The 24,380-nt window shown below is 37.6% G+C and overlaps 1 protein-coding gene across 3 annotated transcripts; it reads right to left on the bottom strand.

The window, feature by feature from the left end:
• Positions 1–909: 909 nt before the first annotated feature.
• On the bottom strand, positions 910–23,914 carry LOC115420088 (DDB1- and CUL4-associated factor 1-like). 3 transcript variants are annotated; one of them, XM_030135305.1, is made up of 30 exons: positions 23,734–23,914; positions 21,449–21,645; positions 20,810–20,886; positions 20,588–20,661; positions 20,149–20,262; positions 19,752–19,889; positions 18,984–19,604; positions 18,754–18,855; positions 16,479–16,637; positions 16,116–16,295; positions 15,876–15,985; positions 15,330–15,429; positions 14,988–15,157; positions 14,674–14,798; positions 14,516–14,592; positions 13,744–13,908; positions 13,407–13,562; positions 12,047–12,682; positions 10,212–10,489; positions 9,309–9,507; positions 8,950–9,032; positions 8,778–8,862; positions 8,319–8,552; positions 7,631–7,724; positions 7,403–7,507; positions 7,247–7,320; positions 6,850–6,933; positions 6,517–6,678; positions 5,053–5,167; positions 910–2,260 (listed from the first exon to the last, which is right to left on the bottom strand). In XM_030135305.1, exons 2-30 carry the CDS (start codon positions 21,637–21,639, stop codon positions 2,193–2,195), a joined length of 4,776 nt encoding a protein of 1,591 aa, XP_029991165.1. In that variant the 5' UTR covers positions 21,640–21,645; positions 23,734–23,914; the 3' UTR covers positions 910–2,192. The 3 variants fall into 3 exon arrangements, with proteins under 3 accessions (XP_029991165.1, XP_029991163.1, XP_029991164.1); XM_030135303.1 differs by lacking the exon at positions 23,734–23,914 and adding an exon at positions 22,850–23,532; XM_030135304.1 differs by lacking the exon at positions 23,734–23,914 and adding an exon at positions 22,850–23,529 and having other exon boundaries at positions 6,523–6,678.
• Positions 23,915–24,380: the final 466 nt, after the last annotated feature.

Here is a 24,380-nt window from a genome sequence, read left to right as displayed (position 1 = left end):
TATTACCCGTTTCTTCATCTATTGGTACTTTATGTGATACATACAATTTGTAATATTTATGCACCACATCATAGCAAATTCCTCCTATGTAAAAATCTGGTTCTGATTGATGAAGAAAATTATTCAAACTGTTCCAATAATCAACAGTAACAGGTGAGGTGATGGTAATTAGACACTAAAAACCTTATGATAAAGTCGTAGAAGGTGAATATAGTACAGTATACAGTTAATACTAAGTGGTTTTGTACAGTTGTAAAATTGTGGGCGCATAAATACAAAAAAAAAAAGTTGACAGGTCTTTAACCTTTAAAACAATTTGTATCGTATTTGCTACACCAGGTTCTGAGACCTTTATCTTATTAACAAGATCAATACTTCCCTTAAAAACCTGTTGAATATGACCCGATACTTATTTTCTGCTCCCTGGTGGATTATCATTCCACTGTAGCCAGTGGAAGGACTTTTTTTTTGCCCTTTTCGATATGGCCGCTATTGTTAATCATCCAACACACATTTTGTAGGAAAGTCTTCAGTAATTTTCAAAAAGTTGTGTTAAGAAGAACATTTATATTGTTATTTGGTCAAAAATTGACAAATATTGAAATTATATTGCCCTGTAAGGGAAATAAAAAGGCTTTAAAAAGTTTTATGTAAAACAAAACTACTGGAAATGTTCTACATTTTCAAAATGTTACTGGTGAAATTTACTTTTCTATATAAAGTTATAATGTGAGCAAAAAGTTGCCAAAAATGTCCAATGTATCAAATGTGATACAAAAAAGTAATCGTAAACAAAATGAAATGGCAAAATTTTTAGTTTGGATTATGTTAAAAGGGCTAATAAACGTTTCAATTCCAACAAGTCTGAATTTTGGAAACAAAGGTGGACTGAAAAAAAATACAATTCAGTTAATTTTTAAAATGTATTTAATTAACTTGTAAAGCAATACTTAACGGTGACCCTCCAGGAGATTAAAAAAAACAGAAAAAATAAAACATTCAGGCTGTCACAGCTTTGTGAACTTGATGCAGTGTTTAGGAAACAGCATAAAGTTGGTTTTGTATCATTGCCATGGGACGCAATACAGTCAGGAGTGTTCAATACTATCTCCATTTGTTTTTTTACCCATTAATACCCACTGTTTTATTTCTTAAGTATCGAAAACCTCCATTAGTTTTAACATCCCAGAACATTTTTAAATCACAGGACAGCCACGTAAATGTGAAAAGTTGACTGTTCAGTGATGAGTTAAACATCATCTAAAAAAGAAAACCATAAAGAAACACCACCTGTAGCATGTAGAACATTTCCCCATCTTGTGTGTGATAAGACCTTATAGCAGCTGATAATGAAACAACTCAATGACATAAATAAAACTTAATGAAGACACACAGAAATGAAGTAAATCCAGAAACAGTCCAAATAAATTAAATACAATTAGACATAACTTGGGGTTTTTTTTAATGGTTGTAAAATAAATCACCCGTAGATGTACAATAAATGAGGATGAATTGTTGTAGTTCCAGCTTTAACTGCTTTTTTGTCAATATTTGGCTTTTAGCTTTGATCAAACATCTAGGAAAAAGAGCAACAACAAAATGTATCAAAGACTGCAGCGTGGAAATAAATTAAATGCACCTTCAGCACCCACTTAATTATTTCCTAATTTTACTTATAAGGTAGTAAATTGGCTTTAAACACCAAACACTGAGCAATAATACTGATGTACAATTTACTTATGTACATTTATGCTAAATTTATGGCTTCACGTTTTGTCAATTTTAGATTCAACTTGAATAATTTAATTAATTTCCCTTGTGGTTGGGGTCACTGTGCTACAGGTGACAGAACCACAGTTTACATCAGAGGAGGTAAGTAACACTCTCAGTACTTTTTATACAAAACCGTTTCAAATTCCTTCACCTATTGAAATACAGGAACAAACTCAGGTCAGCTACATGTATTTATCTGAGCCCCATGACCTTTGGAAAACATTTATAATTCAACATCAGAATATTAAGAGATTATGGCAACTCGCTATTTTTTTTTTCTACATTAATCCTTTAGAAGAGTGATGGTCATCACTGTGGTCACAGTCCACTTGCCTGATTAAATGACAAGTGAGATAAAAAAAAAGGTCCACGTTGAGGTTCACATTGTCAACGGCTTCAGAGGACCGTTTTCTTGCAGGTCAGGAGAACCATCTGCCCAGAGACCGAATAAACACAGTGTCTTCATCGTCTGATGGCTCTGGGTAATCTGTAGCAGTGGAGAGAGACACACTATATGTAAGACATGAATGTCCCTGTGGATAAATAGACTTTCCATCTATTATTCAAACCATCATCATCATCATCTTCCAAGAGTCAACATACTATTAAACCTCACATGAATTACCTCAGTGTAGACACAGCAGAAGTACATTCATTTAGCTCTGTTTTGACTTCTAACTCCTGTTTAATAAATGCTTCACTATGTTCACCACTTATTAGAGTCACAGTCTGTCTGTCATATGGACTTGAGGCAAGTAGCTTCCAGGTGTGTTGAAAAGTGTGTTTGCTCTATCTGGAAAATCTGTTACTATTATTATCTACAGTGGCAAGAAGTATGAACCCTTTGAAATTTCCCAGTTTTCTGTATGAATTATGTCATAAAATATTATCTGTGCTTAACCTAATACCACACAAACAATTATAACAGAGGTGACAAACATGCAGCCCGCGGGCCAAAACCAGCCCACCAAAGGGTACAACGCAACCTGCAGGATGAATTTGTGAAATGCGAAAACTATAAACTAATTTTACTTCAGGAGCTGGATACAGACCAATGTGATCTCAAGTAAAATAATAACATCATAATTTATAAATAATGACAGGTACAACTTTTCTTCTTGATCTAATGTGAAAAAAATAGCATTACAGTATGAAAATATTTACATTTACAAACTATTCTTTAACAATAAAATGTGAATAACCTGAAAAGTCTAAAGAAAATTACGTGCAATTTTAATAATATTCTGCCTGTTACTAAATGTTTTGTGCATTTGTAGATCCACTGTGATCTGCAAGTTTTGTTAATAAGCTGAGACATAAATTATGCCTTGTACAATATTATGTCACATAATAAAGTGGGAACTTACTCTAAAAGTTACTAAATTTTAACAATATTACACCGGTTACCAAATGTTTGTGCAACATTGTGTTTCATACACACGTATAAAGGATAAGTTGAAGCATAATATTGTTAAAACTGTACTTTTTGTTAAATTTGCACATATTTCTTGAGGCTATTCACATCTTTTTTGTGAAAGGATAGTTTGTAAATCTAATTTTTTTTATAGCACTAAAACAAAGAGAAAAAGTAATTTACAGGGTATTATGCTACTATTTTACTGGTCTGGCCCACTTGACATCAAATTGGGCTGAATGTGGCCCCTGAACTAACATAAATTTGACACCCCTGGATTATAATCTTTCATGTCTTTATTGAGTATAAATATTAAACACTCACAGTGCTGCTGGAAAAAGTAAATAACCTCTTAGGCTAATGATTAAAAAAATATATATAATGAGAATCAGGAATTTGTTGATCTAAATTCTCATCAGTGAAATGAGATTTGGGCCGTGTATGGAGCCACTTTGTCTCTTAAAAAACCTGGCCTGGATCAGATCTATCAAATGAATTCCAAAATTCATTGACATATCCTACAGCATAATGTCAGGGTGTCTGTCCACCAGCTGAGGATCAGTGGAAAATGGGTGATGCAGCAGAACAATGGCTAGAAACATAGTAGTAGAGCAACAACAGACAGAGAAATATGACCTTTTTGGAATGACCCAGTCAGACCTCAATCCAATAGATGCTGTGGAACGACCTCAGGAGAGCCATTCTGGCACGAAACCCTGAGAACATGGTGGAGCTGATGCAGTTCTGTGAGGGAGAATAGTCTGAAATGTCCCTAGACATTGTGCAGGTCTGATCAGCAGATACCTGAGATGCTTATTTAAGGTTATTGCTGCCAAACCCTTTACTAAATTCAAGGGTTGACAAACTTTTTCCAGTAGCACTGAGTGTTTAATAGGTGTGTTCAGTAAAGACATGAAATATTCTAATTGTTTGTGTGGTATTAGGTTAAGCACATTCTGTTTTTCTATATTGGTGAATTGGATGTAGATCAGATCACATTTTATGACCAATTCATGGAGAAAAGTAGAAATTTCCATGCTTTTTCTTGCCACTTTATAGTGATCATAAGATCCACTGTTAAAGGATATAAAACACAAACATGCCATGAAAATATAACATTACTGACTGATGTAGCACATAGAGCATTTTCCCTACCATTAAGCTGAAGCACCTAAGTCACTGTGGCAACCACTAAAACCAAATTAAAGCAAAATCAATGTGGAGAGCATCAAAACTGAATAAATGACTTCTCCCAGATCTAATGGTTGCCACTTGATTTCTTCTGCGAGTTTTTGGGGTGCTCTTGACTTATTACCCCGACCCCCAAAGGGGAGGCAAAAGGGGTATTGTTTTTGGTTCGGTTTATTTCTTTGATTGTTAACACTCTAGCAGCAAAACTACTGGTTGAATTCATACCAAATTGGGTTTACAGATTGCCACTGAATAGATCTCATTACATGTTGGGAAAAGTAGGTCAAAGTTTAAATTTTTTAGGAATTGTTTAAATCTTTTTTTTCCTCCCATTTACTTATAATGGGCGAAATTTCAAATGTCTATAAAACATCAATTTTGTTTCAATTTACTTCAAACTTGGCATATATATAGAGGCAATTGATATGCTGACATCAGCACACACATAGACATGATGACATCAGCTGGATCAAAGCCAAAATAAGCTACAATATGTGTGAGGTGCGGGATTTATTGTGCCTGGCACCACTTGTTGTCTTTTATTTTCCCTCCTCTATATACACTTTATATCATTGTATTTAATGCCATTTACCTCAGTCTGTCTGCTATCAGTGAGCCAAATTATTTCAATATTGTTATATTAAAGATATTAAAAAATGAACAGTGTTTCTTACAGTTTTCCATATCAGAAGAGTCTGATGAATTGTCACTCCGGTCAGATCCTTCCGAGTCATTATTGTCATCATTATCGTCATTATTTTCATCATCACTGCCAAGAAGATCTGCAATCTGAGGAAAGGAGTTACAAGAGAATGAGTTCAAAGACACTGACGGCACTACTATCAGAACATTTGGACATGTTTTTACAGTCATGTATTCACTTCACTGTCTTACATAACCATCTTATTACCCATTGTATTCAGCACTTTCAGAACTTCAGTAATTTATTGCTTTTTAAATTCTTCTCAAGATCCTTTAATCTGAGTTTTGGATAATTTTTCTTTATCTTATTTGGGTAAATACTATATGTGGTATGTGTGATCCAATACAGGTGTCGGTATACATACAGGAATGTGATTACTGAAATGAATTATGTTGATCTACACATTGTATCGGTACCGACCTGTTGGCACAGTAAAAAGACAGTATCTGGATTAAGAAGGTTTAACATCAGCAATGTGGAGCTTGACTCACATTGACAAAAGACGGATAAATGAAATCAGAAACACTACAAAAACTACAAATTAGAATGTAAGACTAATGAATGATGATGAATTTTGTTTGACCTGAGATATATAAAACTGAATTTAAGATAAGTCACGAATATTAAAGAGGTGCAGACAATGATTTACAGGGTTCCTACAGTTTTCTACAAGTTAGATTTAAGACGTTTTAAGACTACTTAGAACAGAATTTAATGCCCATTTTACAGCCTATTTCATGGCAATACTGGCAAATATTTGTGGCTCCCAGAATTTAGGAAAATGTATTTTTTTACTCCAACGCCTTGATTCCTACCGTTCCGAGTCATTTCTCGTTGGGGGCTGCAAATTTAGTGATCCTTGGTTCCTAATTTTAAAATAAATTGTCAGGTTGGAACGGGTGGAACTGGGTAGACTAATGTTACTTTCTTTGCAGCTAGGATGTTTAACAGACACATTTAAACACAATACAGCGAACAAGCTGATGGCAAAATAACTTAAGACCTACCGTATGAAATTTAATACCTTTTAAAAACTTTTTTAAGGTATTAAATGTAGATTTGTAAAATCAAGACTTTTAAGACCCCGTGGGAACCTTGGATTTAGAGACCAGGAAAGGTCACATGAAGGTTGACAACAAAACATGTCAGACCCAGAAAGTTTCCCAGGTCGTCTTCTATTCTGTGGGGTCAAACATCAGCGTGGTTCACACAGAAATGACAAAAATCACAAATAGGACAAACATCCTTCCATCCTTAATTTAGTGCTACATTTGAAGATGATGTGTACCAGAATACTTTTGATTTCCATTTTTGACCTTGTGGCATGCATAAAACATTTTTTAAAATCATTAACTAATCAAAGTTGACAATAGATGAAAATCCATTTCCCATTTGAAATGATCAATGCTGAAACTAGAATAAGAAAAAACATAACATGTACTTCTTCATCTGTGGGAGACTCTGGCCGATCCCCATTTTCTTGGTTCTCATTATTTGCCAATTCTTCAAGAAGCGGGTCTGTGTCCATATCATCGTCATCATCATCATCATCTGAGGAGTCTGAGGAGTCATCATCAGCGTCTTGATCTTCATCATCCTGGAAATACATGAATAACATACAAATGAAAACAAATGGGAAACAACTAGTAACTACACCTTACACACTGTTAGGTCATCATTGGCAACTTGTTTATTTTTACTAGAATAATGGAAGTAATTACTATATAAAGCAGTGCCAAAGCTCTGCTCCCAGTTCTGTTTATCTCACCTCATCATCTCCTTCTTCTGCTAGTTTCTGTCGTCCCACCTCATACAGCCGACACACTGTGTCTAAGCTCACTGCATCCTGGTTCTACAAAAGGAAATGAGCAAAAACCACAATAGATTGACAGATATTCATTTCAGTAACTTTCTACTGTCTTTTGCCTAATGAAACATTAATTTCTATCGTTAATGTGACAACTGTGATTAGATTAATTTTGGCTTTTCATCTCCCCTCTTTTCACTTTCAATTTTTTTAAGACCAAAAAAAAGAAAGAACTGAAAGTAATATTATTACTGTTTTTAACATTATTATTATTATTATTATTATAATACCAACCCCTCTATAGACTAGACCAAACTAGCACAGAGTGGTAAATGTAGGTTAAAGTCAAGCTAATTACCTCAATGACAGCCAGGTAGCAGTCTTTGGTATCAGTACACAGGTCAAAGATGTTCCTTTTGACATCTACAGTGGCTGAGAAAACAAATTCAAGTTGTAAGGTTTACTCTGATGTTTTTCATTTATTATCTGCCCAGAGGACTTTAAGTCAGCCTACCTATGGGTTTGTAATCTGTAGCATCGAAAGTTCTGAACGACGAGCCAAAAGGACTCTTCATCTGCTGGTCCATAGCATCATCTGCATCGTCATCCTGCAGCATTGCTATACATCCATGTGATGTGGGGAGGGAAGGCAAAAACATCAAACACACGGTCTTGTGTTTTGTACTGTGTGAGACATTCTCCTCTAAATGTGACTGAAAAAATGCACACAAACAGTTCATACCTCCATACATAATGGTGGCGTTGCTATTGAAGACTACTCTGCACTGGTCCAAGGCTGGAACAGTGTGCAGGAGGTGAAAAGTCCTCAGGTCCCACTGATTTTACTGTCAAGGCTGAACACTGGCCAATACAGATACAGTATCAGCCACAAGTTTTCATTCCAACTCTGTTTACTTAAATAATATACACTTTGTGTGTAGAGTTGGAAAAGGCCTTTGTAATTCATTATCATGCTCAGTCTAACTTGACTGAAAGATGATTGTTGCCGGTCTACAAAAAGTTTATACAGTTTACAACATGTCTTTAGCAGCAAAGTCACTGGTTGAATTCCTACCAAATTGGGTTTATAGATTGCCAGTGACCCAGAATAGATGTGATTACATTTTGAGAAAAGTAGGTCAAAGTTCAAATTTTTTATGAATGTTTAAAATAGTTTTTTCTTCTCCCATTTACTTTCAATGGGCAAAATTTCACGTCTATAAAAACATCAATTTTGTTCCAATTTACTCCAAACTTGGCACATACATAGAGGCAATTGATATGCTGACATCAGCACAGGCATAGACATGATGACAGCAGCTGGATCCATGCCAAAATAAGCTACAATATGTGCGAAGGGCGGGGTTTGTTGTGCCTGGCACCACTTGTTCAGAATGTAATGCTTAGAAACCACCAGGGTCAGAGGATACAATCTCAGTGTTGATGATGACCTCAAGGCTGTTGGGATGAAAAACACCACTGATATTCATGTTGAACTTGTCAAACTTATGGATGGCATGTGACATCCGGATGTCCCACAGCACCCCGTCGTTAAGAACCAGGTCATCAGTGGGGTTAAAGGTGGCGCAGTTCCTCTTGTAATTATTGGCCAGTGCAGGTTCATTCAGGGTCAGAGTCTTCTGACCTGTCTGAATGTCATAGATCTGCAACAGAAGATGGGAGTGGAAGATAAAAATGTTACGAGTCAGGCCAGAAGCTCTTTTTCAATATGTCTCAATGTCATTAAAACTGAAAAGAGGAACAGTTATTTCAAAAATAATCTGAAAGGACATGGAGATATAATAAATACTGAAGTAGAAAGGAAAACTGATGACTGAAGGGGAAAAAGAAATTCATGACTTCTGATGACATTTGTCAGTTTAACGTACATGGGCCACTTGATCTTTAGTACCAATGACTCTGTCCTGAGAGAGTTTGCTGAACTCAACGTAGTGGTCATCTACAAACGAGTTTCTAGGAAAAATAGTAAACAGAGATTCAACAAACCGTAAGAGACAACACATCATTACGTGAAAATGTTTGTGTTTGTTAGATTTTTACTTCAGGCTAAAGACTCCATCCAAACTCCAAAGAGCAGACAGTGGGACACTCCAGGATGCAGATGTGAGCAGTAATTTCCCATCCTGTGAATTACAATTGTAACATCTTTATTCTGCATTTCTTGCAGTAAATAACACCATTTCATAAAAGCATATGTGGTGAGAAACCACTAAAAACAGGTGCCAATTATAACTCAGATGTACAATACACTAAACTAATAATTATAAATGTTGATTTAAACAGATGGATATGCTGATGAATGGTTGTAATTAGCGACAGCTGTGTAAAATTTGATTTCCACTCAGAACGTCATCTGTTATGACATAGTCAAGTGTTCAAAGGCTTGAGTGAAAACATACTCTGGAGGGTTCGAGGTGTGTGATGGCTGATGTGTGGCAGGTGTAGTTGGCTGCCTCCTCTCCGGAGAAGACATTGTAGAATTTGAGGTGACCCGAGCAGGTTCCCAGCATCAGGAAACGCTCACGGGCTGAGAAGGCACAACAGGTGAAACCGCTCTCATCTCCGTCACCCTCGTGAAAGACTGACATTGGACGAAACCTATGGGGACAAAACCAAAGCAGGGTCTCACTAACAGCAAAAAATAGCATGAAGAACAAACCGAAAAAGTGCACTCAAATTATTATAATCATTTCATTTTTCATATGCTTTTAGTGTTGCGATTGATCCAAAACTTTCAAATCTATAAACTGTATAAATAAGTATCTTGCCGTCTCCCTGGTAACTGGCTGCCAACAGGACTGAGATACATTTACATTATTCCCCAAATGTAATTTTGGTCTTTCATCACTTTCTGATCAGTTTTTCAATGACATAAATATATATTACTCTGTAATGATCAAACCCTGTCAAAAATCTCTCTGATGTATGGGAGGAAACGACTGGGGTGGCTGTCAGAACAAGCCAACAGAAGTTTAGCTTCACTTTTACTTTGGTGGAGGAAGCAGGACAAGGTGCAGCATGGTGCAGCAAGGTGTTATATTTGAGGTGTGATCAGCACAAATTGTTTCCAAAAACACATTTTAAAGTGAGGCTGAAGTCAATGCAAATTTATAAAAAGGAACAATAAAGTTATAATCAAATCCATTTTAAAGATCTGTAACAACTGTATTTAAGATATTCTATAATACTGGATTTTAGACTTAAAGACAAATCCTGCAGTAAAGTAAATAATCTGTAATCATAAAACTGCCTAACCTCCTTACCCACAGAAAATACAATCTTCATCTCTTTGAGTTCATTACCTGCTAAATATTAGATGTCTGTCCAGACACCCTCTGTCCACACCTCCGTACTTCGGATACAACATCCTGCTCCCTAGCCGGGCAGTGAAGTTGGGTGATGCCTGTCGCCGCTTTTTGGGCTCAGGGCAGCGGTGAGGGGTGAAAAGAGAGAAGGGGGGGCATGTGGTGACAGGATTAGGGCAGCGGGCATGTTGTTCCCTCAGGTACTCGGTGATGATGCTGTCAAGTGTTGGAGGGGAAGGGAGGTGGCGCTCAAGCTGTTTCTTCATAGCTGGAGTCTGATGAGAAAAGAAAACTATGAACAATCAAATATTGTTTTTTCTCTAAAAGGTAAACACTTCTACAAAGTATAAAGGATCATTGAAATCAACATGAAATCACATTTAATATTGAAGTGTGTTATATGATGTGTCTTGAGAAAGTGGCAAGATCTGGAACTGAAAAGTGAAGCCAATGTGAAAGCATCAGAATCTGCCATAAAATGCATGTCCACTGGGGGGCAGAAAGGGATTCAATCCCCCTGGGACCCCCACGTAATAATCAACAACTGTGAAGTATAGTTGTGTATAGTTTTGGTATCTATATAATTTATCCCTCAGTGACAACTGTTCACGGGGTGAATCTATATCATAATACTGGAATGTTTCAGAGCGTGTGTGTGTGTGTGTGTGTGTGTGTGTGTGTGTGTCTGTGTGTGTGTATCTGCACAGCTCTGAGAAATCGAGACATTTTTAACTGGCTAGTTTGGTACCTTCAGTTGAGCAATAGTCCCATCTCCACATTAAATATCTCAGCAAGTTGATAGGACCAACAATTTTGGAGATATTAGTCATTTTGGAATACAATTGTCTTACAATCACGTTGCTTTGTTGACAGGAAGCGGAGTACCATGCTGCATGATGGGAAATGAAGTTAAAAACAGGAATGACCCATTTACTAGCTTCAGTCCCTAGATATCAGTATTAATGCGCTAGCTTCCATATAACCCACCTACTTAGATTTTATTTAGCCAAAATGTTTTGCATAATTAAGGGGACTAAAATCAATTTCTTCCATGCTGTGATGAAGGAGTTACACTAATAGGGTCATCAGAGACTTCTGTCATGAAGTGTAGTGGAGATAAATTACAATAACCACTGAAATGTAGCTGCACTAGCTGATGTGAGTATTAGTATGTACTGAATTATATGGTCTGTCAGTAAGCCTGCCAATTGGCTTATTATAGCTCTTATTAGTGTGTTTATACATTTAACAACTTTACAGTTCTCAAACATAACTATGTGTTAACATTGAAGTGGCTGAATTGAGTTTATTATGAAACTGTTAGTCAATATGGTTAATGTTTTTGGTAAGTTCTAGTTTCACTCTTCTCCGACTCCATCCACTCGTTTCCATAAAACCAACTCGGTGGCAGCCATGTTGTGCACCTTTAGACTCCACAATCAGTTCATAAACCAAGGCTAATTTCACAGAAGGTTCATCTACTTTTTATAAACCATCTATGTTGTTGTGATACACATAGTGTACAGTACCTGAGAAAAAAAATTGTTGAATTAGGAAATGGTCTAAAAATGTCCCCCTGAACAGGACTCAAAGATAACTAGGAGTTCCTATTCCTAGGTTCTTATTTTTACAAGAAAAATATAAATATGCAAAAGTAAATAGCCCTCTGCAAACTAATTCATGGAGAATGACTTTCTTAAATTCATGACCTGTATAAATATACTATTTTTATTCATGATATATTATGAGGTAATAATGATATTCTGAGAATGTCAGACGTGTGATTATGATAAAAGCATTATAAACACACAATACAGAAAGTAGTCACTGACCTGTATGTAAGCGCCATGGTCAGACTTTTGTCTTAATGCACGAAGTTTTTTCCCTGAGCTGCAAGTGATCACTGGTCGTTCCCGTGAGAATAAGATCCTACCGACCCGAGAAGAGCCCTGCCCATGAGGTACAGAGTGAGGGCGTAGAGGGAGGGGGCTCGAGGTAGAGGAGCATGAAGTGTGAGGAATTATTGGAGAACGGGAGGGACAAGGTGTGGAGGAGGCAGCTATGGACACTGAAGACACTGGAGAGGATCCAACATGACTCCCAGGTCCAAGTGTGACCCCACCAGTGAACCGAGAAGTCCTAGGAATCACTGAGGATGAAGTAGGGGTTACAGAGGAGGCAGAGCTGGGGCAGAGTCCAATGTTCAAATTAGCCTCTTTTACAAGCATGTTTGCTGTGTCATGGAGTCCTTTGACCATGAGGTGGTTCCTGATCAGTATGAGGAGTTCCTTCTCAGAAAAGCTTATCCGGGACTGAGCGACCACATTAGCCTTCTGTAGGCGAGCCAGTGAAACATCAGTACCCATGAGGAGGGGCTTTCCAGATACTCGTTCAGTGAGCTCGGCAGCATAGCGGCAGAAACGTACATGCTCACAGCGTTTGTCCTGCAGCACTGGCTCCTTCATTAACTGAAGATGTAAACATATAACAAAGGAATGCATAAATATATCAGGTGCATTCATTTCTACGTTATAAGGAATCTATATATTTGTTCATGTTGCAGGTAAAATTCTATAGACTTTATCAAAAGCATACATCAATGAACTCATCAAGTTACAAAGCATTTAATTTATATAAGAATTGCAGGATTTTTCTTTATAAGGATAATCATTGAGGTAATTGGGAAACACACCTTAAATTTCTCAAATAAAGGAAATAACAAATATGTGAATGAATGGGAAAGTTGTAACACAAACTTTCTGACCACCAATGCAAACCTGGTTGACCACTGCTCAATAAGCAGTGGTCAACCTCAGTCTGTCTATAATATCGATATCTACATTTAAGAGCTTCATAAAAAGCTATTTTACCTCTGAGACATGTTGCACAATCAAGTGTCAGATTTGTTCTTCCACTGATATAACAGTACAAAAAAGACGATATGTGCATTTTAAGAAAGGTTCTGTAACATTTCGGGATGTACACAAAAAACTCACTTGTTTTTTGGCTTTTGCTCTTATTTTCAACATGTAGTTATATCCAGAATTTTTGTGCATTTACATACACCTCATTCAAACTCATAACTGTAATCATGCACCCCAGATATCATCATTCTACATTCTGAGATTAGCTGGACCACTGATGTGTGTTACTTCGCATAAAACGTTTTGATGTCACAACTGAAAGTCTCACCTGCTGAATGTGCCCACTAGTGAAGAGCGGCAGTTTGCTGATAATTTGTCTGATTGCTGAGCTGCGAGACAGTCCGACCAGAGCCTTGCAGGCCAGAGCACGAATCATATCTGCATCCGTTATGGGCATTTTGACAGACAGCAGAGATAGCAACACCTAGATGAGACAGGAGATGTGGGAGTACAGGATTAGTGTCAAAGGCCATATATGCACACCATGTATACGCATAGAGCAATTTCTTTCAAGACTCAGCATTAAATTACACCTAACAAACATCCCATCTGATCAAATGAGGTCGCTGTCCCATAAAGCTCAAAAAATATATTTTCAGTGTTACCTTTATTCCATTGTTGTTCTGAACCACCTGCCACATGTGAGCCAGAACTCTGTTGTGTGGTGCAGAGGGCTGCTGTGGGTGGAGGGACGGCCTGAGTGGGCTGATGGCACAAGCACCCACACTGTTCAGGCTCTGATCTGGAGCGCACACACAGTTTAGTATCACCTGTGGGACACAAAACACCGAACTTGGAGTTTTGGGTTGCCAGATGGGAAAATGAGACTGTGACTGTTAAACTTCTTAAATATGGAGTGTAATTTAAACAGCTCTTGATGTTTATTTTAGCACTACAAAAACAGGAGGGTCTGCAAACAGCTGAATAATAATAAAAAAGGGCTAATCAAATCATTGACTGTGGGCTGCAGAAGCTGTAAAACTAGTAATTTCACAACAAGGCAAGAAATACTGCTGATAAATCCATTTGTGTATGCTTTTATGTCCATGGCAGTAAATGGAAAAAAAGCAAAACAAGATTTTCAGTAAATTTTAAAATAAATGTGAGTATTTTTCAGTTGGCTGAAAAAGCTTGCAGATACAAATGTCACAAGACTGAGAAAAAAGTGTCTCAATTGCATAAGTGCAGTTGAGACACCCTTAAAAATTATATAAATGAACTTCAGTAATCTGCAAACTTAACCACTACAAGTTGAAATGTGCATGGTCGACATACTTTCTTAAGTATGAAAGTATTGGCTGGGGTATGATTCACAATAAATGATGTGCCAAATATGAACAACTTCAAAACGTCATGTTCACAAATCCACATACACACCTGCAGTGCAGATTTCTGGATCTCAGCATCATTCACAAACACCTCTCCTTCTGCAACACCCAGAATGATGCTCATACCTACAGCAGACAGAAAAGACATGGTAATGCAGGGCAAAAGCTCACAAAACAATTTAGTGTCAACCAATAAGCTCTACTGACCCACAGTGGAAACAGTCGACCTGTTTTCATCTAGAACGTCTACAGTGTCTGCGAGCATCAGTTGGACTTTAGGAACAACTGTCAGCATAGCGAGAATATCCAACGCATAACGCACTGTATCACTCCTGGACACAGAAAAACACACAAAGAAGAGGAGAGGAGTTGAGTTACTCAATGCTGTACACGTCGATAGGTAAATTAAGGTTTGAAGACAAAATCAACTCAACATGTGTAAGACTTCCCTAAAACTAGGTCATATTGTCAGGTCACCAAACCTCACTGACACCTATGGATGACTATACGTTCAGATTTACCTGCCATAGTAATTCCTCCAATCACAGGCTGTAGATATGAGCTGCAGTATTAAAGGGACACAAGACAACTTGTAGAAAACTTCTACTGGTTCCCAGTGAAGCTGAGGAGGTCCACCCTCGATGAGAAACTCAATTGTCTCTACAACCTGTTCTCTGGTATATGTATATGCCTGGAAATATAGAGAATCACACACTTTAAGAGGAAATAAACAGTACACCATAAAAAAAAGAAATTTTCATCTTTTCAGTCAATTCATCTGCTTTGTTTAACACAATCAATATTATTTATTTATTAAAACATGTCTTTGGGTCAATATTTATTAATTTCCCGACTGACAGTACCTTGTAAAATGGCTGCTGGGGGACGATGGTGCCTCCCTCTGATGTGTGCAGAGACTGTTTGACCTGTTCAGCCTTCACTGCCAAGTGAGCCTCAAAATACCTGAGCAAAGTCACATTTATAAGTGTGTGTGTGTGTGTGTGTGTGTGTGTGTGTGTGTGGGGGGGGGGGGGGGGGGGGGTCAACAATGTGCTCTGGGTGTTATACACTACAGGGATAATACAGACTTAATTTTGCATGAGGCAAAGGTATATGTTGGCAGATAACTGCAGTGTGTTTGATTATTTTCAGTCAGATTACTTTTAAACCTTTAAAGTCATCATGAAGATCAAGAATAAAACAGATACAAAACTCTTCAAGCTATTTCATAATTTCTATTTATTTATTTACTAAATTAAAAATGTATAGTGCTTTGACTATAACCATAGTCAAAAAAACCCAACAACATTTAACATTAATTTATGTATAATAATAAATCAGTTAACCAATAAACAATCAATCATCACATTTATTAGATACTTTTAAAGGAAGTCAGTCATTAGTACTACCTGCGCAGGGCCATGCATGTGTGTTTGGCTGTCTGTCGGCTGGAGAAGATTTGGTCATCACTCATTACAACAGCATTCATCTCAGTGTTTAGGATCTCCAAAGTACTGATCTACAGGAAGAGAAGTACATTTTGATGGGTTCAGTTACTTAACTGTAGTAACAGTAATAACTCTAACAATAATACACATGTTTATAGTGGCTTTGCAGTCAGCACATGAAGGCTTCACATTGGTACTGACCAGGTTGACAAGCCTCCGCAGACCATCCTGGTGGTCAAAGAGCTGCAGCACCGCCCTGAAAGAGAAGGAGATGGAGAAAAACATGGTGGCGTGGCAAACTCCTGAAGCGTGGGATGACTCCAACAGCCAAAGAGCGTAGGACACCATGTCTGACAGCACACCATCTGGAAGAGTGCACACCTGGACACAGATATAAACAAAAATAATACTAAAGTTTAGTCTCATTTAAACAATATTTACTAGCAGTTATAACACCAAGCATTATTTTACTGTAATATAATATGGGGAGAAAAAAAAGAATCAACAAGGCCCAGAATGATCTTCACATGTCAGTGTTGTGTGTGTTTTGTGTGTTGACGCTACCCTCTCCATAGCGTCCTGGTTGTATGCCAGATAATACAGGCAGAGAGACACTCCAGTTGCTGCCATAGACGGTCTGGGGATCTCTAGAAGCTTCTGTACTCCTCCATGAGCAATGAACTCAGATACAAACTTCTTATGGAGCAGCAGAGAGGCAAGATACTGAAGAGGGAAAAAAAAAAGTTGTGACCTCCTAAATCCTTTAAAAACATTGGTACAAATCAGATGAGCAGAAATGAAAGGCTCAGGATTTCCACCTAAAATGAACAAATGCTAAAGGTGAAAAATCTGATTTTCAGCTGGAAGCAACATCACTACTGAATTTCTTTATGGATCAAAAAAGCATTTATCTATATCAAAGTACACATGACGGTGAAATGAATGGTTCATGTCAAAGAATGGAAATGAAAAAGAAAAACATTTGTAATGTATACTATATTATTTTCTCTATTTATTCATGTAAAATCATCATGTCAATAAAATGGACAGAATATATCTAGTTTTACCTGTGGGTATGATCTGCCTTAAAAAAAAAAAAAAAAAAAGAAAAAGAAAAAACAAACATAACAAATATCCCTTAAACACCCTTATTTTTTTTCTCTACAAACACAATTAGATAACAATCCAAGCATTCAGAGTGCACTATTTGCGTAACAGATGAGAAAACACAGGGTGAAACTGGTGAGACCTCAGCCCAGCCGCACCCATGAAGGTTTAGCTTATCCTTCACTCACAGACATGTCAAAATGATAAACTAGATAAAAAAAAATAAAAAAAAAAACTAAGGCTGGTCCTCCAAAGGCTGTTTACAGGGAAAAGACGTAATTCATGTAATTCTAAACAATATGATAATATTTAAGACCTCTACATCACATGTCTTGCATCATTATCGATTAACCTGAATATTTGAGTTGCTTAATTTGTAAAATATTAAAAAAGGAATAAAAACGAGGCCTGTTATAACCTACGTTAGCTTATGGTTACGTGTTTGATTTATTCACTAAAGGAGTGATATTTTGCTTTTTTAAATGGAATCATGCATTTTAAACATTTCCCTGTGGTCTACATGAACTTTAAATGCTACGCTTGGGTCTGAATTCTTCATTAATTCAGCTCCACAGGTCCATCTTTATCCCTGTTTTTGAGTATTGACACAGGAAAGGTCGTGCACTGGCCTGTCAAATGCACATGAGCCCCACCCCTCCAGGCTGTTGACTGTTCTGCTCTGACTGTTCAGCCACTTGAGTTTGTTAATACAACCAGCAACTGAACATTTTAGGTAATCAGCTCAAAGTTTGGACATATTTTCAGTATGGACTACAACCGCTGCTGCTGATGAACAATTATGTCGTACTCAGAGAAATGTTTGTCGGAAGTCTTGACCTTATATGTGCAAATGTTGTGACATAACTAGTTATAAAATGTGACAAATTAAGATGGAATTCAAACTGGTTGTAGAAAGCCACTCGATTTTTGCCGGAATTAATATAAAGATAGCTTTGCAGCACCTGGAGGGTTCAAATTCAAACTTTTTGAACTACTTAGGGTCCCCAAATACACAAATAAATGTACCATAATAAAAGTGGGTTTAGCAAAATATGACCTCTTTAAGATACATAATTTCCCATGAAACTAATGAATAAATCACTGGAGGTCTAAATACAGTTCAGTGAGCTGTTTCGAGTTTTAATTATCAGGAAAGCAATGTCTTATTGAGGACTTGATTCAACAGATATCCAACTATTTACTTCCTTATTATACGATGGTAAAATTTTAAGACTCTTTACGACTTTTTAAGGATCTGGAGACACCCTGCTATTGTTTCTGAACCAGCTGATGGAAACATGGACAATCCTCATTGTCATTTTCGCAACTTTTCAACATTGTACAGAAAAACAGCTATGCTCTATCAGAAACTTTAAAAGATACTTCCTAACTGATCGACAAGCTCAGTTATTAACCAATAAATCTGGAGTTGTGCATCAAAATAGCCATTTGTGACCTATGACTAATATCCAATAGTCTATGAAAGGTCCAATCTAAGGTTCAGGTACTTCAACATAAAAAATAAATAAATATATCACAATAAACACTTATTTGATCTAACTGTCGTCTTGAATTCCAGTGGTTTCATTCTTAAGTTTGACACTGAAACTCTATTGGTCAATACCAGATGGAAAGTGTGTTCAAAGTACAGTGAGCTGCAGTAATGGCAACATTTGATGTCCTACAAAATCCATGAAATTTAAGTGGTTTTTTAGGGAAATTGAAGCCTTACCAGCAGCGCATCAAAGGTGAGCTGTACATTCTTGGTCTGTCTGAGGTCAATGTAGTTCATCAGTAACGCTCGGGTGTCCAGCTGCATGAAGACGGCAAGCAACTGCAGAGAGGTACAGATTACTGGTGTTATAGATGATCAAATGACAGCTGAAGCATCAGGGAGAACCCCCATGCTGGTTATGGGAGACAAACAATACACTCCTCAGTTTACTTTGGCCAGGTTCTCACCTCCTGGTAATCGCCAAGTGGTGTCAGATACTGCAGGATGAGCCTCTGCTCCATGGCTCGGCTCAGTGGTGACAGACTGTACTCAGAACCAATCACCATTGAGCTCATCTCAGACCAGGAGGTAGTGTTTGCCGGCTGGTCGCTGTCATCCTGCCCATTTGCCTCATCATGAGGTGTGGAGGAGAAGTTCATCTTCTGCTTAGCCTTCCTTCCATTTTCCTTACATATACGTTTCCTCCCTCCTCCTCCTCTTCCACCCTGCCTGCCCTCCATCTCTCTGGACAAAGTGTCAGGGCTCGCTTGGTAAATAAAGTCCGGGAAAAGCCGAGTTGAGCCAGATCCACCACTGCTGCTACATGTGGCATTTTTCTGAGCTGTGCTTGAAGTTGTGTCCTTAGATGTGGATTTTGATGTAGTCCTGCTGCTCTCCTCACACCCTCCTTTTCTTTGTTCCTCGTCTGGAACAGTCTCTTTCTCTGTCTTGTCTTGCTGGTCTGATGAGGTCTGTGTGCCATCGACCTGAGAATCCTGAGGTAGATTATTGGAGGTTTTGGCGGGACTGCAGTTGCTTTGAGCTTCTTCACACTGCAGTTCGCGAAGGCGCCGGATCATGACTGGTACCTGTAGGTACAGAGGAAATGGGGTATGTTTTTGTTTACTATGAATACTTCTTTTTCACTCTGAGAGCAAATGCATTATGAGGAAAAAAGGATGCAGTGGAAAAAAAGACTTGTGTCAACTGTGTGTTAATGAAGAGTGTAATCCCACCAGTTGAGCATTGTCCTCTCTGTAACTTGCTGCCACTTCCTGGCTGCTCATGGCTCTGGCCAGCAGGCCTGTGGCATAGACGCACAGCGGTCTCTCTGCTTCACGAGCCCAGCCAAACAATTTCTCAATCAGACCCTCCTGTTACACACAGAATAAAAATCGGATTTATTGGATATTATCTTTGTCAAATTAGTCATCTAAGGTAATCTTTTCTTGATAGCTTGTGCATCCTAGTGTCTCCACAAGTTAAAATGGATTTAATGTACTGTAGGATCATAATGTAATTGTCTATTCTTGGTAGTACTAAACTACCTACCCAATTTTCATGATTTCTCTTCACAGCCTGATTGTAATAAAGCAGATGATTTTGAATAAAATGCCAGTGAGTTAAATGTACCTTCTCTTGGAAGATGACTGTGGTCTCTAGGCCTGGAATGATGTTCTGAAGTAGACGACAGGCTGCGGTGTTGAGAATCATGTCTCTACTGGCCATTATGTATGTGTCCAACAGCTGGAAAACACAGAAAAGAAATTCACCACACTGCTCAAAAAGATTAAATAATGACATTTCAGCATTAATATAACAAACTAAATGAAAAAAGCTCAAGATAATACTGTTCAATGGTAAACGGCCTTTACTATAAAATCACTGTTGACAGCAACAAACAATGACAATATAACTAAATGTTTGTCAAATTAAGATATAGATGTTTATATCAATTCTGGACACAAAACAAGCCAAGATACTGCAGTTTAAGACTGAAACAGGCTTGCTTTATTTTACAGAGGATGAAAGAATTCTCTATGTAGATTTCTAAGTAGATAGCCATCCTCACCGCATTGGTTAGGTCGTCATTCCCATAGATGGCTGTTAGCAGCCGTCCCAGCATGCAGTCTGGGTCTGCCCGCCCTGTGACATAACACAGATCAAAAACTCAGCAACAAAGCATGAGGTTGTATGACATAAAAACACTCTTGTGTTTTTAACTAATCGGATGTACAAGTTATATTTTTTGTCTGAATCATTAAAAACGAATCAAAGAGTGATGGACAATAACCTGGATGACGGTCATCAAACGGATCAGGATCTGCTTTGTGATACTCTCTTGTCTCTCGTTCAATTAACTTGGACATTCTGCAGGAAACGACAAAACACAAAATTGAGAAAACTTAACCTTATAAAGTAGCACTAAGGTGCTCAATCAAATAATGTTGAAAATAAATCATAATTACTTCCAGTTTTAATGTGCCATTGGCCATGCGACAATTAGTCACTTAACTGACAAAATTAACCTGCAATAATTTGGAACTGATAATTATTATGAAGCTATTTTAAAGCAGAAAAGTCCAAAGTGCTGACTGCAGCTTCTTCAGCATGAAGACCAGATGATTTGTTTTCATCATATTTAATCATAAACTGAATCATCAATCATAAATTGAACTTTGATCACCAATTAATTGTAGAAATATGCAAATTAATATATACAGATAATTATGCATAAGTGCAGCAACATTCAAAGCTTTAAATATTTTTAATCAATAATAGAGTTCAATCTTCAATTAATGTGAATGCATTCCTCAAAGTTATGGTGTTTAATAAGAAGTTCTCTCTGTGTTACAACCTACACACCACTTAGGCACTTCATCCAAAAAAACAAACCAGAACCCCAGATTTTAAAGCACAAATGACAGCTAACTTAGTGAGGATGGAGACCAGCTCCTCTGTGCTGCCCTGCTGTACTTCTTCCCACTGGTCAATCAGAGTGGTCAGCTCTGTCCTGGCATCATTTGCTGTTGCAACGGCCAAGGCAGATGACACAGCAGCCGACAAAGCAGATGACAAGACAGCCGATATGGCATTTGATGCTACCTCTTCAGAGGAGGACATTGCTGCCTGGGAGACAGAAAAGAGAAGAAAAAGAGAATAAGAGAGAAACAATGAAAAGGAGGTGGGTTAATAATAGCAGTCATCCATTCCTGAGACATTAGTGAAACTAAACACTTGTCTCCACTGTGGTCACTGGAGGAGAGACCAGCAAAGAGGAACAAAATGATGGAAGAAGGAACAGGGAGTTCAAATCAATTTCTCATGCTGTGACTATATCTAGTAATCTACACCAAGTTTATCAGTATGCTTCCACAGTGCTTTAGTGTTTGTATTAAGAACAGATGTTTCTATGCTGCCTCACAGTAACAGTCCATTTTGAGCTTCTCTTTTCTAAACTATAAGGAGCCTGAAGGTTTATTAATTACTGTCAGTTCCGCCTTCTACCAGCTGGCAGCTGATTTACATTTCAATACTCTCACACAGGATCATGTTGTTGTGGGCGACACTTCCTGCACACCATTTCATCTTTAGTGTAAAATTATAAGACGTACAAGTTCTTTTTGATGCAGTAAAAAGAAAAAAGTTAACTGATGACAAGGAATGAAAATGTTTTTGGATTGATTTGCACAGATGTTTTGTTGTCATTATGGCTTTTAATTAAATGTTATCATTTCAACAGTAATCCAACAAAGACAATGCATTGTTTATATTGAAAACTGCCATATAAATAACATTTACTTCATATCATTATATTTATACAACATTAAGTGTTAAAATTTGAAATAATTTCATACCTAAATATTTCAAACCTATATAATCTGGCACATATTTTCTTTGTAATAATAGTAAAAATATTTTGTATGACATCTTTTTTTTTTTTTTTTTTTTTGCCATATAACCAGTATGATTATATCACCATCATCATCATGGAGCAGGTGTATTATTATTATTATTATTATTATTATTATTATCATTATTTCAGTACTTATTACTAAGTGACAGAATAAAATCTAGTCCTCACTGTTCCTGGGCATCACACAGGTGAAATATTAAAATTATGACATCCAACACAAACAAACACTACAAAAACGAGTCTTGGAGACAAGTAAAATTAGAGGTGTAGCAGCAAACCAACAATCTACAGGAGTCAAATATTCTGTAAACAGGTAATTTACCTCTCTGACATGGATAAATATATTGTCAAGAGATGTAACTACTTGCCTTTTCCTATAATGACAGAATTATTCCGATTAAATTTCCTAATACTTACCACAAGCCGCTCATTTAGGGTTTGACTTCGAGTCCTCATAACTCCAGCTCTCCGTCACTACACTGACTTCAACTTTCACAGAGAATCAACTTCAAAATTCTGTGTCTTGTCTGTAAATTACTAAACAGTTTGGGGTTCGAGGTATTTATGAGATCTCCTGACCTAGTCTGAACTTCTCAGGTGTGTGTGTTCTGGCTTCCCGGCAGCTCTGGACGACAACACCAAAAACATGAAGCTGCCTGTAGCTTCAAAGCTGTTCAGATATGATGAAGAGATAAAACTAGAGGCAGTGTTTACTTATCCCAAAGCAAAAGCAAATGGTCGGTTTACAATCGCTGTTAATTATCTTCCTTTTACATTTCACGTTTGTTTAAAAGTCTTAATTCTGTCTGTCGATAAGATTTTTTATTGCGTTTTACGGTTTTTACCAGTGCTTTTTGTGCTTTTGCCTGAGTACCTTGTAAAGCACTTTCAGACTAAATGAGCTGAAAACATCAATTTGTCATGCGTTGCCTCGTGGTTATAAGTCTATAATATGACTGAAAATGCTTTCTTAGAGAGTGAATCCACACCAACAGGTGTCCTCTGACAGCTGCTCTGAGGACACTGTCTGCTCTGTGAGTGAGTTTAGCTAACGCGGCAAAGAGGTGCCAGTTAGCATAACTTAGCTAACTAACTTAACTCATGACAGACCGCTGTTTGGTTTGTCTGCTTTCCTCGTAATAAGTAACTGGTACACTCAAACCCCCATATGCTGTGTTTGTGTTCATGTAAGTCATGTTAAAATAGAACCGAGTGAGTGCTGGAGCAGCATGTTGACAGATACCTCATGTCAGACACAAACACCGTCAGTTAGCAGACTGTTACAACTGCTCGTCACTCACCTGAATACAAGTTTCCTTTGCGTCGTTCTTCTCACTATAGCTTCCTGTTTGTAGAAAATATATACAAGGCGCCAGACAGGTGCGAATAAAGAAAATATTACATTAAATGTCTAAGAAGAAAAAGTTTCACGTTTATTTTCAAACTTCTCCCGGCAGCAGTATGTGACGTCACCGAACGACAGTCGACATTAGATGACGAAACAAGAAACACATCCTCATGGAACTTGTAGTTCACTATTGCTGCTGAGCTAGACCAAAAAAGGTTTATATTTATTGCTTTAAATCAACCCTGTCCTTAACAGGACCATGTAATAGTATTCATATAACAGCCGCAGCCTAGATAGCTGGAGAGTGATTGTGACTGATGGGTTGCCAGTTCGATTCCCTGGACTGGTGGAGTATTATTGGCTGATGTGCCCTTGAGCAAGGCATTCAACCCCCCCCATTTGCTTCCTGAGCACCTGATATGGCGAGCCCACTGCTCCTAGTATACAGTGTGTGATGCATGCATGCATGCGCTAGTGATGGGTTAAAGGCAGAGGACAAATTTTGGGTGTGGTGCATGTGAACATGTGTGAACCTACTGACAAAAAGACTTCCTCTTTTTCTTTTGACTGTGGCGTATATGTACAACATAACTCATGAGA

Source organism: Sphaeramia orbicularis, chromosome 5, assembly GCF_902148855.1.
Source record: "Sphaeramia orbicularis chromosome 5, fSphaOr1.1, whole genome shotgun sequence".
In the NCBI taxonomy this organism is placed as follows: domain Eukaryota; kingdom Metazoa; phylum Chordata; class Actinopteri; order Kurtiformes; family Apogonidae; genus Sphaeramia; species Sphaeramia orbicularis.
The sequence above is the reverse complement of the archived record's forward strand: the minus strand, read 5'-3'. Positions and strand labels throughout refer to the sequence as shown.

Excerpts from the sequence above, each read along its gene's own strand:
- LOC115420088 (XM_030135303.1), bottom strand. The coding sequence starts at position 22,888 with ATGAGGACTCGAAGTCAAACCCTAAATGAGCGGCTTGTG. Across the intron at positions 7,508-7,630 it reads CGCCACCATTATGTATGGAG|CAATGCTGCAGGATGACGAT; the intron begins GTATGAACTGTT and ends ATGGATGTATAG. Across the intron at positions 6,934-7,246 it reads GCTACCTGGCTGTCATTGAG|AACCAGGATGCAGTGAGCTT; the intron begins GTAATTAGCTTG and ends TTCCTTTTGTAG.